Source organism: Oppia nitens, unplaced genomic scaffold (assembly GCF_028296485.1).
Source record: "Oppia nitens isolate AA-2021 unplaced genomic scaffold, nextdenovo-longstitch-racon4-pilon3 scaffold8_pilon_pilon_pilon, whole genome shotgun sequence".
Lineage (NCBI taxonomy): Eukaryota > Metazoa > Arthropoda > Arachnida > Sarcoptiformes > Oppiidae > Oppia > Oppia nitens.
Window position 1 is genome coordinate 2,908,334 of NW_026533252.1, and position 19,792 is coordinate 2,928,125.

The following is a 19,792-nucleotide window of genomic DNA, read 5'->3' on the forward strand; positions in this document are numbered from 1 at the left end:
GAAATTAATTTTTATAATTTTTATAAAAATATTTAAACAAGTTTAATATGGTATTATATATTTTATTAATTAAAAATTTTTCTCATTTTGTTATATTATTTTTGTATTTAATAAATATATTATGAATAATTTATTATTTTAAGTTAATTATAATAAGTTGTACACTAAATAAACTATTTTGTAACATAATTAATTTTTAAATCTATTTATTACTAAATAAACAAATTAGTTACTTAATTAGTCAGATTGCATAATATTTATTTATGTTAAGTTATCTAATACAATTTATCATTTATTTATAAATCAAATAATCATATAGATATTGATAACAAATTTGTTACAAAAAATGTTTATTTAATATTTTATTTTGTTATAAACTAAAAAGAAATATATATAATTTGTACCATTTGCACTTTATTATTAAATAAATTGTTTACTATTTGTTTAGATTATAGCAATTTATATAAACAATTATTTAAAATTTTACAATTGTCACGTATTGATTTATATTTAACTATATTTTATAATTATATGAATGTTTTGCTAAATTATGTTCAAAAAAATAGTGTATATATATATTTTATTTTGTAAAAACTTGAATTGATTTTGTGCTATTTTAATAAACATATGATTTATTTTTTAGATTACATCCATAAATCAGTACCACTTTTAAACTATTGTACTTAAAAAAATAGTCAGATAATTATTTCAGATTATTTATTAAATCATAATTTTTTTTTGAACATAATAAACTTATTAGCTTGATATTATTTATTTTTTAATACTTAAAATTTATAATATAGTTTATCTTAATTATTAGATTCTAATACTGTATAATTTTTTTTGACATTTAATATACTGTACTTAATTATATAAGTATAAAAAGTGAAATGCAATAAAGGATAATCATGATTATAAATTTTAAGTATTAATAAAAATAATAATATCAAGCTAATAAGTTTATTATCTTGGTATTAGTTAAATATTAATTAGTATTTTTAGCAGTTATTTATTATATAGAATGATCTAGTGCAATTTAAGTTTAATTATTATGACACACACACACATGTGCTTGTAAATAAATGTTGTACTACAATATACTTTATTTAATATAATGTACAGTAAATATTTTTTTTATCAATAATTATTAATTAAAATTAAAAAATTCAATTGAATTTTATTTGTATAAATTGATATCCTTGAAACAAATAAAATTTTATTGAATTAAAATCAGTTTTTATATGTAATATATATTTTGTCAACTAAAACAAATAATTTCAATTATGATTTAAAATTGTTATATTTTAATCAGATAAAAATTTTTTTGAAAAATTCTTTAATTAACATTTAAATTTATTTTGATTGATTTATGCCTAACAACTAAGTGATTGTTTTTCTTATTTTTTTTTTTTTAATAAAAAACCAGATAATGAAATATCAAGAAATACCAGTTTTTTTATTTGTTGATAAAACAGATACACATGTTGTATGGTTTGAGCTCATCTAATATTTTTTTTAAAAAATAGTTAAGTTATCAATATATAACTATCTTTGAGTTTGTCTATTATATATATATAAATGACTGCCAATTGTAATTTTAATTATTATTTTTAAATATATATATATATACAGTGTACAGTATAAGCCATAAATTAATTTATTTATTTAATAATAATTAATAATCTATGGGTGCTCTCATATCGTTACCAATACTAGCCTATTTGAACAGTATTTTGAAACTTCATCAACAAATCAATGGTCAATGGATTAGATATTTACGAGCACTTATTGGCCTGCGGTTAGGCCGACGGCAACGATCCGGTCATAGGATTCATGTGCACAATCCTCTCAATCCGAATCCATGGGATGCCGGTATTCTACCGTTTTCTCATGAATGGCAGTATGACTTACCAGCACAGGTATGCATCACTAATTTATATATTTTTTCTAAATAATTTTGTTTAACAAAAAAAAATATCTAAAATTATTAATATCATCATACGATTAGTTTAATAAAAACTTTTTTGATTTAAATATTATTTTATATATAACAAAAAAAATAGTTTTCAAAATAGTAATTTTTTCAATTATTTAAGTTTATATTGATATTTTCAAAATTGTGCAAGTTAATTTCATATTATTTGATGATATTTTTTAAAAAAAAATAAATAATATATATATTATAATATATTATAACAGAATAAATGTGAGGATATATTAATATATGGCGTAAATTCATCGAAACAATCGATTTATATATCAATCAAATGGAGACCAAATGGGAAAATAAATCATAAAATCAATGCAACTATTAATTTAAGAATTGAAGACAACATTAATGTTTATACTTTGGATGAAACACAAGAAGTCGAGTATAGGAAAGGAGAGTATAGAGTGTCGGGACTCGGATTGGAAATACAGGTGCCGTTCAAAAGGAAACGAATAAAATTCAGAGGATATCTCCTGAAGAATAACAAAGAATTGGTTTACATTCAGTTCAGATTCTTGTGGTACGCCTGCAGTCGAGTCTATGACTTTACCAGTGATTTTGATGATTATTTTATGGCAAAAGAGCTGACATTATTGTCATCAAAATTGCCAAAATCTGTGAATCAATTTGAAGACCGATTTGAACAGTTCGGCCAAATTAAGGGTACGTTCAGAGAGGAGAAGCAATTGGAAAGTAATAATCTATACTTTTGGGGAACTATTAGTAAAAAGTATTTGATGTCTAAAACAAAAGACGAATCATTCAATAGACATATCATAAGAGTCAATGGATACACAAAAACAGGTTTTATTTTATTTCAATTTATAAATTGCTTTAATAATTAAATGTTTTTAAAATATTTTTTACAATTAATAGGCATTGGTTTTCAATTAGGATTAATTACAATTAATAATCAGATTACCTATCGTTTTGGGTTTTTATTTGAACAATTTGGAGGTTTTAAAAAATTAAACGATATTTCACTATTAAAATCAGATTTTCATAAATTAATCAGTGAATCAAAACTGAAATTTACGGCAACATTCAATAATAAATTATACAATTTTGAAGTAAAACCTAACAATGGTTTAGCAAAACAGTTAGTAATCAATGGATCCGATGGTAAACTTTATATACTTTATTATAAACTTTATATAACTTTAATTTTTATAAAATTATTTCAAATATTTAAAAAATTATTTCAAAAGGTATGTGCATTATATCAGAAGAAAATGATATTGAATTTGAAAGTCTTGTAAAAGTAGTCAAAGAAGATAATGAATTGGCATTTGTTTTGGGTTTAAATGAAGAAAAGGCTAAAAGAGTTGATTTAAGTGGTGGTAAAGGAAGCTCTTTGGCAGTACTCACGAGTTTAGCCAAAACAATAGCCGAAGATAATAATAGTGATCACAAATTTGTTGTACCAAATGGTGTGGTTGTGACCACTAATGCTTATCAAAAACTACTCGACGATAATGAAGATCTGTGTCGACAAATACTAGAGTTAGAAAAATCGACTCAATTGACAACTAAGGAGTTTGAGAATAAATGCAATCTTATGGTCAAAACAATAACCAGTCATTGTTTGCCAGAAATTATCAAACAAGAAATCAAAGCCAAATTGAAGACAAACTTCAATAGTATTGAAAACAACTTATTTGCCGTCAGATCTTCCGGTGCTTCAGAGGATTCAGAAGAGATGTCAGCTGCCGGACAAATGACAACATTTTTGGGAATTAAAGGTTTTTTAATTAATATATTACTAATTACTAAAAATATTATTATTATTATTATGCAATTATAGGTTTAGATAACATATACGAAGCGGTGATGAAATGTTGGGCCTCACAGTTTGATTTCGTTGCCGTACAGTATAAGAGAGGCTACGGACAGCCTATCGATAGTCCGATGGCTGTTGTAATACAAGAGATGATAGCGTGTGAGTCGGCGGGTGTTATGTTTACTTGTGATCCGATTACTGGAGACGAAAGAGTTATTGAAGTGACAGCTAATTATGGTTTGGGAGAAGTATTGATTAATTTTTTATACATTTTATTAGCTATTTTTTAAATAATAAATTACCGGTAATTAACAAATATCATCAAACTTATAGTCAGTGGTTTCGGCGTCAGCAGATCCGGACACAATCAAACTGTCCGTAAATATTGAGTGCAATTCGTTATCAAAACCAAGAAATATTAGATCCATTGAAAGTAAAGTCATCGGAGCGAAGAAATCTTCGATAAGACTTTCAGAAAGTGGAGGCACTGTCGAGGAAGAGATCAACGATAATACTAATTGTTGTGTTTCTGATGATGTTTTATACCGTTTGGGAGATTTAGCACTAATTGTTAGTAATATATATAATATACCGATATTTATAATCTATTTTCTAAATACTTATACAGATTCATAAACATTACGGTAATGCCAGAGATATAGAGTGGGGTCTAAAAGGGGGCGAAATATTTATGCTTCAGTCGCGACCCGTCACTAATTTGGACAATTCGTACACCGATTACGAGATAATGCATGAGTTGGATACCGTACATCCGACCGAGTTTGAGATCTACTCGCGGGCACATTGGGGTGAAAATTATCCGGGCTATTCATCGCCACTTGTTTTTACATATTTATGGGCCAACAAAGGGTCCAGTTTTGTATGTTATTAATTAATTAATTAATTTTAATTGTCATTAACTTTCTAATAGTAAACAAATGTATTGTCATTTTTTTAAAAGGATTTTTCGCTACCGATCGATGACTACAATCCTTACGTCGACTTTATGGGCGTTTGCTATAATCAACTGTTTTTTAATTTAACAAATGTATAGCAAATAGATTTTAAATTTTCATTAATTATTTTCAAAATTAGTTTTTACAACAAAAAAAACAATTACCAATTTTACATTATTTTTTTTGTTTGTTTAGTCGGCTTTCGATCGGTTCAACGACTATCCGGACGGCAAATTAGCAGAGTATTCGGTGTTAGCCTTTTTCGGTCATCATATCGACGATAAAGATCTGCTAAATCTTTTCAAATCGAAAGCAGAAGCCATGACAAGACCGACACTCTGGCAAACCATCAGAGACTATGCAAACATCTTTTTGTTCGGCAAAAAGACAATGTTTGACAGTATCGACAAGTATTACGGTAAATACGATTACGTGGAACCGTTACGCCGATGCCGTAGTGGTGGTGGTGGTGCCAAACAAGTGTTTTCTGCACTCATGGATCAGTTTCATATGCTGGACGAACAGTTTTTCAATCACAGTTGGGCCACACCGGGCTCTACCATCAAGAATGGCGCCCTAAGATATATACTGGAAACGGCTCAAAGTTAGTAATGATGATAATGTTTTTTATTTTTAAAATTATTATCATTTTTTTAATTACGTAAATCATAAAAAAAACAATTGACAGAAAATAATCCAAACCTGGACTCTGATTTCAATTTGATGATCTTCTCGTGCGACGAAGTGGTCAGCGCTGAAGTGCCCAATATTTTGAGAGATATCGCCCAAACTATTAACAATAAGCAACAGTTTGTTCAATTGAGTGACAACGAGGCGCTGAAAATGCTTAGCGAAGGCACAGACAAGGCTTCTGTTAAGTTTAAAGAATTTCTCAAAACTCACGGACATAGAGGTTATAAGGAAATGGATCCCATGTGTAAAACATGGGTCGACGATCCCATTCCCTGTATCAAAAATATCAAAGTATAGTAATTAGTAATATATATAAAAAAAATTTGTATTAATAAAAAAAGTATATCTAAAAAATAGGGACTTCTTCTGGGAGATGAATCCCAATTGAAACCAAAAGTCAGCAAATCTATAGATCAAGTGATGAACGAATTGAAAACTCCGCTGTCATTGTGGCGCCGATATCTCATTAGCAAAGTTCTGCTTCCGTGGGCTCGCAAGGGTGTCGGCTATCGGGAAATATCGAAAAACTATATGGTTTGGCTCAACCATCAGCTGAGGCGTGGCTTTCAATATATGGCGCAAACAATGGTCAGCGACGGTCTTATACCGTCGACTGAGACATTCTTCTTGTTGACCATCGACGAGATCGACACACTTTGCAATGGCAACAGAGATCCCATGATTTTGACAAAAGCACGACTCAGAAAACGATTAGTACCGCAGATGAATAGATACAAGTTTGACGAAATCATTAAAGGACCAGAAATGGAGCCCAAAAATGTTGGCATAAAATATCTGAAAATAATTAATTTTAATTTTAATAATTTCTTTTTTATATATATTAATCATTAGCTTAAGACATCAGTCGACACAACCAGTTCGCTAGTGGGAAACAATTTGCTAAAAATGTCGGGAACTCCTGTTAGTGTGGGAACAGTTAGGGCACGAGTTTGTGTGGCTGAAGACATGTCAGATGCCGACAAAATACAAGTACGTAATTATATAATAATTTATGTCTTCTTAAGAATCAAATAAATTATAAGATTTTTTTTCAATAACCCGATTATAACAGTCGGGAGATATACTAATAACATACTCAACGGATATCGGTTGGAGTCCATACTTTCCATTGTTGTCCGGTATTGTCACTGAAATCGGTGGAACCATATCTCACGGTGCGGTTATTGCCCGGGAATACGGTATTCCCAGTTTGATAGCTGTTGACAATGCGTGTCGTGCCTTCAAAACGGGTGATATCTGTGTTTTGGACACACAGTCCGCTACCATCACTAAAGTGGAGTAATATTTTTGTTTTAAATTTAGGTAACTATTTTTTAAAAAAAAATAAATAAATTAGTAGTTTTTTTTAGTTAAATAATTTAGTACAATTATTTTTATTTTAATATAAATTTGTCATTTTTATTTAACCATTTTGTTTTTTTTTATAAATAAAGAGTATTTATTTTTTTACAAATACATTTTAAAATCGTTCAATCAATCAGATAATTCTCCCATTAATAAGAGATTCAATAAAAATATATATATATTTATATATATATATAATTACAATAATTTATAATAATAATAATAATAACACAAAAACAATTTCAGAAAAACCAATACAATAATAATAATAATTAAAAATATGATTATACAATACATTACAATAATGTGATAATAATAATAAACTCTTTGGTCTAACGCTATGGTGTTTTCTCCGACAATCAAAATTGATTACTAATTAATATTATATAATTTATACCGTAATTCATCTTTAATTAAGCAAACGGTGTTTTTTAGGCACCAATAAACAGACACACAGTTTTTTGTTGTTTTGTTTTATATAATGAATAAAACAAGTGTTCAAAAATTAATTAATTATATTTTTCATATATATATTTATAATATCATTTATAAAATAAATTGACTAGGATCACATTTGATTGCATGCAATCAGTTGTGTATAATAAATTGATTTCTTATTCAAACAAAAAAATAATAATAATATTAAGCATTTGAGAAAAAAAAGTTATGTACTTTTGTATAAAAAATATTTGATAGTATAGTAATTAATAGTTTGGTAATCAATGCTTAAAAAAATTTGGTAAATATTTTTTTTTTAAATATACAAATACATTATACACAATACATTTAATAATAATAATAATAATATCTAATAGTATCTACGGTAATAATAATAATAATCGTGAAAAACTATAAAATTAATAGATACTCAGTTTTTTGTGTATATCAACTTAAAAATATATAATAAGTAAAGTGAATAAAATTATTAATAATAGAGAAAATTGAGATATAATAGTTTTTTTTATATATATATATAGTTGAGAAAAATATTAATAATAATAATAATATATATGTATATAATAAAAATAAGTGTACAAAAAAATATCAACTCATGTTTCAAAATGCTTATAAATATTGGTCACGTAGTCTAGTATTGAATGCCAATCAGGCCTTTCCTGGGCTATTAACTCGTGAATGTTCTGTAAATATTTATAAAAAAAAAATAAAAACAAATTAACAGATAATTAACAAACAAACAAAAAACAATTAGATCACAAATATATATATATATATATTGCAATCATAGCTTCAATGCCGAGATAAGACACATAAAATACATACCAAAGTGGTGGGAATGCCTACTGATTCGGCAGCTTTGAAAGCAATGGAAAAGTTACGCTTTTTGTCGGACGGTTCCAGTCTATCGTATGGTATTTGGTCTTTAAGGTATGTATGAAGTATGGCACAGAAGGCCAGTCCATCGTTCCAGGATGAACTAAAATTGGTTATATCAATGTCCTTATAGCCAACCGTACGATTCTGACACCATTTCAATAGGGCGTTACGCTTGGATCCGCCGCCGCGAACCAGTTTGGACAACGGGTCTGACTTTTTATCGTCGTTTATATCACTATTCAATGATAATAATAATAGAAACCATTAAAAAATTGTTTATATAAAATATTTAATAATAAATACATACCTGTTATCAGTATTATTTGAATCAGTTTTATCTTTCAATATGCTGTCAATATGTTTCACTTTATTATTGTTATTATTATTATTAATATTATTGTTTATTAAGTTATTTGTCGGCGAAGTTATGTCTGAATTTAATGAACAAACTTTATTGTTCTCGTCTTTCGTCTCGTAGTTGATCTGTAATGTCAGACGCAATGAATTGTTTTTATTTCGTTTTATCACTAATTCGTCGTTCAGTGGATGTGTTGTTATCATTGTCGTAGTCGTCGTCGGCGTCATTGTACTAATCAAACTATTAATACTTGTGTTGGACAGACAACGTGTGGGACTAATCTTTTGTTTGTTTGTCGTCTCGATAGACTCGATCAGCCGGCGTACGGACCGCTGATTAATGTCAATTGGTTTACCGGTAATTGGCGATTGTTTACATAATACCTGTCCACCACCTCCAACACTACTGCTTCTCACTGATGGCAATGGCAACGACTTAGATCTCATAGCAAATAGGTTAACATGTTTTGGTGGCTGTGGCTGGGGTTGTGTGTCAACGGGAGGCGCGACAGTGTTAATAGTAGGAATAGTAGAGGTATTTTGGGACAAAAGAGATTCAGTGATTGTATTGATAGGACATTCATCCATCGGTGGGGGCGTTGGAAGACTGGTTTCAGATGACGGTGTCGTCTGGTTTTGTTCGTGTTGTTCTGGTTGTGGCTCTGATTGCGGCTCTGATTGCTCTTCTTCTTCTTCTCCTTTTTGTTGTTGTTGTTGTTGTTGGGGTGATATCTGCGAGACAATAGCCTCTTCGGCGGCTGGGATCACATCTATTGAGGTGTCTATTGTTTTGTACTTTTTCAACTCATTCTGGTATTTATAATATAGACAAACATATTTGCAAATTAATTTTTAAAAAAAAATATTATTGATATTTGATATATTATAAAATAAAAAATGTAAACTAATGTAAATACAGGAAAAATATATCATATATTAATAAATAATACTTTGTAAATATTTACAGAAAATATATAATTATTTGATAACATTTTTGTTTAATTCCTAATTAATTCTATATATAATGTTATCAGTTATTATTAACAGTACAGTAATTATAATATCAATTAAAGTGTTAAATTTAAAAAACAACTTTTTTTTAAATCAGCAATTTTTATAAAAACAAACAAATATTTCATTATATCGATCATTAAATAAAGCAAAAAACAGGAAATGATAGAAACAAATAAATTATAGAAATTAATAATTATTATAATAAGCGACAAATTATGTAATAAAAATGTAATTAAATTACAATCAAACAACAAAATCAATGAATAATCATTGCCTCAATAAATATTATAATTGGATTTTAATTCAAAATACAATAGAAACAAATTAATAGACAATTACCTCAAGATCTGCTAACTTGTGCTCTAAATCTCTATTGGTTTGCATCAGTTTTTGACACTCAAGTAGTGTCTCTTCTTTGAACTCTTGGGCGACACGAACAGTGGTCAACAGGTCTGACTGAAATTGGTTCCACTCTTCTTGTTCGGCGACCATCAGTGCCGTCAACCGTTTGATTTCCTGTTCTTTGACGGCCAAACTCGACTGCAACTCAGATATGAGTTTGTTTTTATCGGACAACTGTGCCATTAGTTGCCGGCGCTCTTCGACGGCAACTCTCTGTGCGGTAATCTCTGTCTCCAGTTTCTGGTGTTCGGCAACTTTCAACTTAATTATCAATTGTTCATTTGTTTCACGAAATTCATTGCACTTTAGTTCAAAACTTTTTATCTGTTTTATTAGTCTTTGGATCTCCTCTTTCGAGTCACTTTCGGTTAGTACTAACTGTTGTCTTAATTTTTTAACCTCCGACTCGGCCATCGTTAGCTGTTCGCGCAGCTGTCGGACAATTGTCTCGAATTTTTGCTTCTCGTTTCGGGCATCGATCAGCAACTGATCCATTTCTGACTTATCGAACAGTGTGTCCATTGTTTGTGAAGAATTTCGATTGTTATTACCACTCATTTTGGTCGTCTCCGGCGAGAACTCAATCAATTGATGTCTTAAAGACGACACTTCCATTACAAACAACAAAAAACTCTTATATAACACAAACACATACACTTAAGGAGCCAAACACTTAACACCACTTAATAATAATAATTAATCTTTCAATTCATATATGAATATATGTTATCGATGTATAACCCAAATATTGCCTGAAATTAAAAATAAGAAGAAATAAATTTGTGAGAAATCAAAAAACAATAAAATAAAAATTCATTAAAATTTTGGCAGAAAAAAAATTATTAATAAAATATTAGAATATTAATAATAAATAATTACATTCAATATAATTCAAAAATATTTTAAGTATTTTTTTAAGGTGTAGTTCACTATATATAATACACACACCACTAGTTAGTGACAAAAACACTTAAACATAGGAGACGTTTATATATAATAATAATAAAGATATATAATTAAAAATAACAGACATTTAAAATCAACGGTTGGCTAAACATAAGGGTTATACACTTTTTTTTAAGGACAGTGCCAGACAAGCGCTTAATATATATTTAATGATAATAATACTAATAATAAAAATAATTTTTTGAATACTTTATAAAGTTATATACAATTTTCATATATATATATATATATATAGTCTAATAATATTCAATATGTGTGTGTGTTTGTTGTCAACAAACTATCGACAATAAACCATTGACTTGTCTATCGATAAAATTATTGTAAACGTTAATATTTATTTAGTTCAACCAAAAATTTTTAATATACACACACAAACACACACAGCAACAATGTATTCAATATGATATTTATATATATATTATTTTTTGGATAAATATTATGTTTATATCGCTATAAAAATAAACAAATGAGTCATTAATTTATTGCTTAAGACAACAGATATTTTACATATCAGTTGGCAATTGATAAGAAATTTTTCGGTATTTCAATTCAAATTTCAAAACTCATATCATTTTATTTTAATTATATATATATTCATAAAGATATTGTGATGTCATATAGAGTCTGTTAATTAAAAAAATCCAGACATATATTTCAAGACACAAAAAACGATTTGTTTAACTAAATGATGAAAAAAAGAGTTTTTTTAAAAAAAATAATAAAACAAATTATCATTACTTAAAAAAATGAAATAAAATAATAAGTTATTAACAAATGGTTTAAAATTGAAAACATATTAATTGAAACCACATTTTTCATGGCATATCAAACTTCAATGACTTTTTAATAATAATAATATGGATATACTTTACAAACTGTGTGCAACTTATTATTATAATTATTATTTGAATATACAATACTAAACGTTACAAATCAATGATTACTATTTATTTTATATTTTATAAAATTTACAAAAAAAAATCAATTATAAATTATTAACATCTCTTTGCTATTGTTATTGAAAATGGCATTCAAATTGATTGTCAAAAAAATATTATCGCTTAAATCATTGATTTATTTTTAGTCATTTATTTTTGTCAATTATATTTTTAACCCAAACAAACAAACAAACATCATATCATATAATCTATAAGTAATATCAGATTAAAAACATATACATATATGTAATAGTTTTAATTAAAAAATAAAATCAATCATCAAAAAAAATATGACAATTACTTGCTTTTAATCAAATATTAAATCATATCAATCAATAACAACATTATTATATTATTAGTATTTTATGCGACAATTTTCAAAAAAAACAAACACACATATCATATACTGTATATATCAAACACAAATCAATACATATATAAATCACTAAAACGGATAAATCAATAGTTTTTTAATAATAATATTATTAATAATTAATGACAACACAAACACATATTATATTATTAATATATGATATAAACAGTTAACAAATAATAATAATAATAATAACTATACAACAAGTGATGTGCCATAACTACAACATTTATAAATAAGTACTGTATGTATATCAACAACACAACGGAAATACATGTTTTTTTTGTTGAATGGCTTTAAAAACACTATTAATATAAACTTAAATATGACTTTCAAATGGTTTTTGTTGTTTTGTTGATGGACTGAGACTTAACTAACTAACTCACTGACTGACTGACTGTCCAATAATAATAAGTGTGTGACACATAAATAGTATTCAATAATAAACAGTTAAATAAAAATTAAAATAAATTTTTTTTTTAAAAAATCACATATAATATTCAAAATAACATTTACTGTAATATGTTTTGTTGTTTTGAATGCATTTTGAAATTATTATTTATTTTAGTTTTAAAACAGACAATTGACTCGTTGTTATCCAACACAACACACACACAGAGTGTATGTAATAATAATAATAATGTATAGCAATGTCTATCTCTCTCTCTCTCTCTCTCTCTCTAAACGTTCCAATCATTTGCATAATAATTGCTTACATATAGAAAATAACACTAAAAAAATTTTTTTGTATGCATTTTGAAACTATACGTTATACTAGTAGTACAGTATCAGTTCATTATAGTTTACAATACAGTTTGGTATGGAGATTGGAACCAATTGAAGATAATAATTATTAAAAAATCTAAAATACTATAAGAAATACTAAATTATTTAATTATTTTAATTATAAAATAATTAATAATAATTAATAAATTTAAATATAATTTAATGTTTAGTATAACTAACGCCTGCTTGTAGTTCAACCAGTCAAGTGAGTCACTAGTTAGTAGCTATTCATAAATGATAGTACACTTAAATATATGGGGGAGAAAACATACATAAAATTTTCAATGTCAAAAATGAGTCATTCATTGTATAGTATAAAATAGTATAAAATATTTGACATAAATATATATATATATTGGAAAAGGGTTTCTAAAAAACGTGTTCAAAATCGTAACGTATTTTTTGTATACACATTATATGTATGTTTACTACTCTATGGTAACGCCATCTATAGTTTAGCCAATCGTTTGCATTGTTTGTGTGATTAAAAACGAGTAATAAATTTTTGTAAACAAAAACATTGAGTTTTGTTTTGAATGTTTGAAAAAATGTCTGTCCATTGAATTTCATTGACTCCGACTATACCGTTGTGGTCATCATCGCCAGTGTCTTCAAACACCAACGGTTTGTTTGACTATCGCCAACAACAATGAGTGACGATCGCCCCAAGTCTGTGTCGGGTCCGCGACTGGTCAGTACCGATCGGGTGGCCATCGATTTAGATGATATCTTTGTAATGCATTTTATTGTTTTGTTGTTTAACCGATAGCGCCGTAAACAACGCCAAAGCTATACGGAAACCAACGGTGACGACGAAGATGTGGTCGACTTTGACGGCTATGCTTTCGATGTCGACGAAAAGTTGGTCAGCGCTAAGTTTGATTGCTTGGATACCGATATCGTACGTGAGATGTCCGGCGACGAACTGAATGTGTCGTTCATTCAGCGAAACGGTTTTGAAAAGCCGATTGTTGTCAAACATATGAAAGGTTTGGGTATGAAAATGCCGACCGACACGTTCAATGTCAACGATGTCAAACAGTGTGTCGGCTCCAGGCGTATGCTCGACGTTATGGACGTCCAGACACAACAGGACGAGACAATGACAATGAAAGAGTGGTGCGAATACTTCAGTGCACCGAAAAGGGATCGACTCTTGAATGTCATATCATTAGAGTTTTCACATACAAAACTTGAGACACATGTGGACAGTCCGGCGATTGTCAAACAAGTAGATTGGGTTGATTTGGTTGGTTTTCTCAGTTTTTTGTAGATCAGTTATTAACATTAGATGATTGACTGACTGATTGGTTATTTTTTTAAGGTTTGGCCCAAACATCTTAAGCAATCTCAAACTGAAGGAACAAACATTATCGATGAGATGAAGTATCCAAAAGTACAAAAGTATGTCATCTGAGATAACAAAGAATTGATTTAGAAATAACATAACAATTGAACCCAATTTTTACAGATATTGTCTGATGTCAGTGAAGGGTTGTTACACTGATTTTCACATTGACTTTGGCGGCACATCGGTCTGGTATCACATCCTGAAGGGTCGTAAAGTGTTTTGGTTGATACCGCCAACTGAACGTAACATTCAATTGTTCGAACAATGGGTACTATCGGGCAAACAATCGGATGTATTCTTCGGCGATCTGGTCGAACAGTGCGTACGCGTTCATCTAGAGTCTGGCTATACGTTTTTCATACCTACCGGTTGGATACACGCCGTGTTTACGCCAGAAGATTCGCTTGTGTTTGGCGGCAATTTTTTGCACTCGTTTTCAATTGAAAAACAGTTACGCGTTGCACAGGTAGAAGATTTGACTAAAGTTCCCACCAAATTTCGATATCCATTCTATACCGAAGTATTGTGGTATGTGTTGGCCCGATATGTTAGCTGTCTTATGAAGAAAAATCATCTGAAATGCGATGAAGAAGGAGTCACTATTGTTGTTAAAGATGAAAATAATGGTATTGACTGAATTGGATTTTAAAATATCGATAAATTTTTAAAAAAATATATCATTATTATTATTATTTTTAGTGAACAAACCACCACAACAACAACCAACACAATCATTACAGACATTGCCATCGACTCAATCAAAACATATACACTTAACACCATACGAATTATCTGGTATGAAGGCTATCATAATGTGGTTACAAAAATTACCGACTCATAAACGATCGGTACCCGATCTAATAATCTCATCCGATGCACTGCTATCGGACGCACAAATACTCATTGATGAACACAATGCCGACAAACATGATTTGGCCGTTTCTGGTGAACCAGTGCTTACGTGGACCAAGAAATTGACCAAAAGTCAATTGCTTACGTCACAGTTGCGATCAATTAAGCCGCCATCGTATGTATTGAAACAGATGCGTATGAAAGAGACACCACCACTTCCAGCACCTCCCAGAGCAGAATCGCCGCCCACTCGACCGATTAGTTCAAATCAATACGCCACTAACACTGCGACCACACTAAACCAAGATATGATACCGAGTTCTTTCGCTGGTCTTATCGCACAAACGGGTGTTAATCATTATCATCACATGTATAATCCGCCAACAAATAGCCCATTATTAAGTCATAGCGGAACCCCTATAACAGTACAGCCTATGGTCTCATATATGTCACCAACATATTCGTCGCCACTGATCTCAACGGCTGCCACTCCTCCTATTAATCCAATTAATTCAATGGTTAGCTCATACCAAATGGCAAATACAATGCGACAAAATGAATCTAATTATATTCCGCTACCAAAAGAATTTTCCGATCATTTAAATACAAATTCAAATAATAATAATAATATAAATTTAAATAATAATAATAATAATATAATTAACATTAATAATAATCAAAGTTTGAATATGGATAAGAAATTATTGAATCCAACAATTAATGGCCAACCAATCAATCATAATTTACAACAATTTTCATTATCAACATCATCGCAAACATCGCAAAATTTTAATAATGTTTATATAAATTCAAAGTTAAGCTCACCAACGATGATGACAGCGCCGGTCGATACGCAGACACTGATACAAAATCAAACGATACCGCCGACCACTACTACTGCTACTCCACGACCGTTTCCATCAGCTGTTCCGCCGTCAGGTTTTCATTCGGCGGCCACAACACCAAGTGAATCGTTTATGGCCAACAAAATGGTCAACACATCGACACAGTTATCATCACTGCCAATCAATAGTAGCAATAATAATAATAATAATACAAATCAAAAAATGTTTGCATCGACCGCAACGGGAACTAATACAAAGTCATCGTCCAATGACTCATCACGTCGACGGCGCACTCGCTGTAAAAAATGTGATTCATGTCTGAGAGCCGATTGTGGCGAATGTCACTTTTGTAAAGATATGAAAAAATTTGGCGGACCCGGTATTGTATTATTTATTTGTTATTTTTTTGTTATTTTTTTGTGCGAAAATAAAACTATTATTAATTATCGTAATTGTTTTTTTTTTTGAATTAATTTTTGAATTTTATTTTACAGGACGTATGAAACAGTCGTGTATTGCCCGCCAGTGTTTGGCACCTGTACTGCCACATACAGCCTGTTGTATGATATGCGGTCGCGACGGTTGGGAAAAGTTAGAAAATCCGTCGATCAACGATGAAACGGCCTCATCGTTGATGGAGTGTTCCCAATGCTGGGAGATTGTCCATCCGTTTTGTTTGAACGAAAAATTTCCTCAACTCTTAGCATCTGATGGTATGATTACTTAAACTATTGTTTTATTTAGTTTAAAAGTTTGATTTATTATTGATTTTATTGTCTAACAGCTAATATCAATGAAGATCTTCCCAATTCATGGGAGTGTCCGCGTTGTGTGAAAAGTGGTTCCAAAAACCAAACTAAATATCAAAAATCAAAGTCTACTACTAGTAGTAGTAGTACTGTATCGGCTGCTAAACGTGAGGAAAATGGTAGCGATTGTCCACCAGAAAAAAAGATTCGCCTATTGGCTGAAGAATCACCTCCCGGATCCGATGATGATGAAGAAGACAGTAAACCAAAACAGATATTCAATAAGAATAATAATAACAATGAGGTCACAGATGACACGGATAACAGTAATAATTCCAGTCATTTGGGCAATCAGTCGAAAGGATCGACAACTGCCGGTTCATCGCACGTCCGCTCTTGTGCTCGCTTTCCACTATTGAGTCAAGGATTGCAACAACAAATGGTTAGTCCGTCGTCGACTAATAATAATAATAACAACAACAACAGTGTTGTTGTTGGAAAACACAATAATTCTATGGCTAATAAACCTGAAGTAAAAGGATTGGCAGCTTTGGCTAACTGTGCAAAAAAGAAAAATGTTACATCAAGAGATCGTCTATTCAAGAGTTTGAAAGGTTTGAAAAAATCATCGGAACAGTCGAGAATCAGTAACAACTCATTGGGTCACCAAAAGAAAGCTAACAACAAGTCTTCTTCATCGACAAACAGTTCGTCAACTAATAGCCAATCAATGTTTACTCAATGTAGTTCCAGTTCATCCAATTCAAGCTATTCAGTATCGAGTCCTTCTTACGCCAGTATGAGTCCATCGGGTCCGCCATCACTGTCATCAATGGGCACACAGAGTTCGTTTTCGGCTATTGGTGTAAAACAACAACAACAACACGACATCAACGATGAGTCGACCGATGAAGAAGTCGACGAACCAATAATAACAACAACTACTACTAGTGTCCAACAAATGAATGGTAACAAACAACCACTAGATAACAGTTTGAACAGTTTGATGGCGACATTACCGAAAAGAGAAATAGTTAAACCAAAATATGTCGTATGTTTTGAATAATTAATTTAAAAAATAAAACATATTATTTACCGAATCTTTTTTTTAGGTAAGACCGGCACCACTTGGTTGTGATGTATCTGAATCTGAAGAATCGGCAGAATCGTCCGATTCGGATGACGAGTCTAACGATTCTAATAATAATGTGAAAAAAGAGAGAAACAAAGCCAAACAAAAATTTTTCCGTAAATTTTTAGCCAAACGCGCCGACAATCTGGCACTCGAACGGGATGTTATGGTACCAGTTATGAGATTTTTGCCGAAAAACGATTTACTGAAATGTATGACTGTTTGCAAACAATGGAATGGTATGATATTTTTTAATAATAATTTTAATAATTTTCAAATTCAGTTCAATATTTTTAAATTAAATTTTTTTATTAATTTCATTTATAGGTTTTTCAATTGACCCAAAATTATGGCCAAAACTTGATTTGAGTCACAAGAAAATCACAAAAATCGTATTAATAGGAATAGTATTGAGACAACCGCGCCGTTTGAACCTTTCGTGGACTAACATTAATAACAAACAGTTGTATTGGTTGATCTGTCGTTTGCCACATCTTCAAGCACTGTCGCTGTCCGGCTGTCCCTCATATACTGTATCAGCACTGATAACATGCAATTGTCCGCTAATGGCATCTTTGGATATATCCCATAGTCAGGGCGTGGACGACGACTTTATTAAACGATTGTTATCGGCACCCGATGACACCCGACCCGGACTTATGGAGTCAAAAACTCGTCTCAGATTTATACAGGAAATAAATCTTTCCGGTGATTATTATATTATTAATATTATATTTAGGATACTTGTGCTCTAATTCTAACATTATATATATATATCGCTACCCATAATATCAAGGCTTGAATATATCCGACAAATCGCTACGATTGATAACCCAGAACCTGACGTTTGTCACCCGTATCGATATATCCAGTTGTCGACAGATTACCGATTTTGTACGTATCGATGATAAATGTTGTACTGATATGAATAGTAATAGTAATAACATTTTTTTAGGGCATTGCTGGGTTGGCCACCACTAAAGCCAAACACCTGACGGAACTCAATCTGAGCGGTTGTCGTAAGATATCGGATATGAGTCTACAATCGTTGCGTTGCTGTCCATCGATCATACATTTGGATGTCCGCGAGTGTCCGCAAGTGAACCGTAGTGCTTGTCATCAGTTTATATCGCAATATCCGCCGCAAACAAAACTTATCTGTAATTAATGATAACAAATATTAACAAATTTTGCATATTTTTTAAATAATTATTTTTTTAATTTTATTTTGTAGTTTCAGATTAATATTTTCAAAAAATATTTTTAGCTACAATAAGCATATTTACAAATATTTATTTTAGCTTCTTTATTTATGTGTATGTACTGTATATCATGTTTTATTTTATATAAATTATAATATTGTACTTAAATTTACAAAATTATTATATAGTGTACTTTATAAAAGTTTCATAATTGTTTGACACATTATTTAACATTTATTTATACCATTATTTTTAGCTTTATGTAACTTAATTATAAATTTTTAAAAATAATATATTGTATAATAATAATATAAATAGTTATGTTTGAAATAATAATAAAAATAATTGTATAAAAAAAAGTATTATGTACAAAAGTAATAATAAAAACTTGCTATTTTCTATTTAATTTACTTGGTAATTTAATTAGTGTACTATATATATAGTATTTTAATCAAGCAATATTTTAAATACATATAAACTTTAGTCATCTAATAAATATAATAATCTTAATATAAAATTTTATAACATTTTAAAGTTTACTTATAAAAAAAATTGCATAAAATTACTGTAACTAAAAATAATAATAATTTCATAAATATATTATTAAGTTATTTTTAATTTATAAACTTGAAAATTACTCATTACTAGTTTTTTTATTTATTTAAATTATTATTATTATTCATATTAGTTGATTTAATTATTAATA

At 29.5% G+C, this 19,792-nt stretch overlaps 3 protein-coding genes across 4 annotated transcripts; 2 read left to right on the top strand and 1 right to left on the bottom strand.

Moving 5' to 3' along the window:
* Window positions 1-1,685: 1,685 nt before the first annotated feature.
* On the top strand, window positions 1,686-6,734 carry LOC128964385 (uncharacterized phosphotransferase YvkC-like). The gene is made up of 13 exons (XM_054310975.1): window positions 1,686-1,919; window positions 2,200-2,794; window positions 2,867-3,112; window positions 3,199-3,732; window positions 3,795-4,018; window positions 4,104-4,340; window positions 4,399-4,650; window positions 4,732-4,818; window positions 4,922-5,330; window positions 5,415-5,710; window positions 5,777-6,199; window positions 6,272-6,409; window positions 6,492-6,734. Exons 1-13 carry the CDS (start codon window positions 1,686-1,688, stop codon window positions 6,720-6,722), a joined length of 3,906 nt encoding a protein of 1,301 aa, XP_054166950.1. The 3' UTR covers window positions 6,723-6,734.
* Window positions 6,735-7,787: 1,053 nt separating this feature from the next.
* Window positions 7,788-12,119, bottom strand: LOC128963874 (cytospin-A-like). 2 transcript variants are annotated; one of them, XM_054310403.1, is made up of 5 exons: window positions 12,098-12,119; window positions 9,830-10,644; window positions 8,427-9,286; window positions 8,066-8,354; window positions 7,788-7,923 (listed from the first exon to the last, which is right to left on the bottom strand). In XM_054310403.1, exons 2-5 carry the CDS (start codon window positions 10,505-10,507, stop codon window positions 7,834-7,836), a joined length of 1,917 nt encoding a protein of 638 aa, XP_054166378.1. In that variant the 5' UTR covers window positions 10,508-10,644; window positions 12,098-12,119; the 3' UTR covers window positions 7,788-7,833. The 2 variants fall into 2 exon arrangements, with proteins under 2 accessions (XP_054166378.1, XP_054166379.1); XM_054310404.1 differs by lacking the exon at window positions 12,098-12,119 and adding an exon at window positions 10,772-10,787.
* A 1,294-nt stretch (window positions 12,120-13,413) lies between these two features.
* LOC128964387 (lysine-specific demethylase 2A-like) lies at window positions 13,414-19,052 on the top strand. Its single transcript, XM_054310976.1, has 12 exons — window positions 13,414-13,646; window positions 13,725-14,204; window positions 14,280-14,359; window positions 14,427-14,932; window positions 15,006-15,808; window positions 15,857-16,382; window positions 16,498-16,716; window positions 16,788-17,803; window positions 17,865-18,123; window positions 18,212-18,592; window positions 18,681-18,778; window positions 18,840-19,052. The coding sequence occupies exons 1-12, from the start codon at window positions 13,605-13,607 to the stop codon at window positions 19,050-19,052; spliced, it is 4,623 nt and encodes a 1,540-aa protein (XP_054166951.1). The 5' UTR covers window positions 13,414-13,604.
* The last annotated feature ends 740 nt before the right edge of the window (window positions 19,053-19,792 follow it).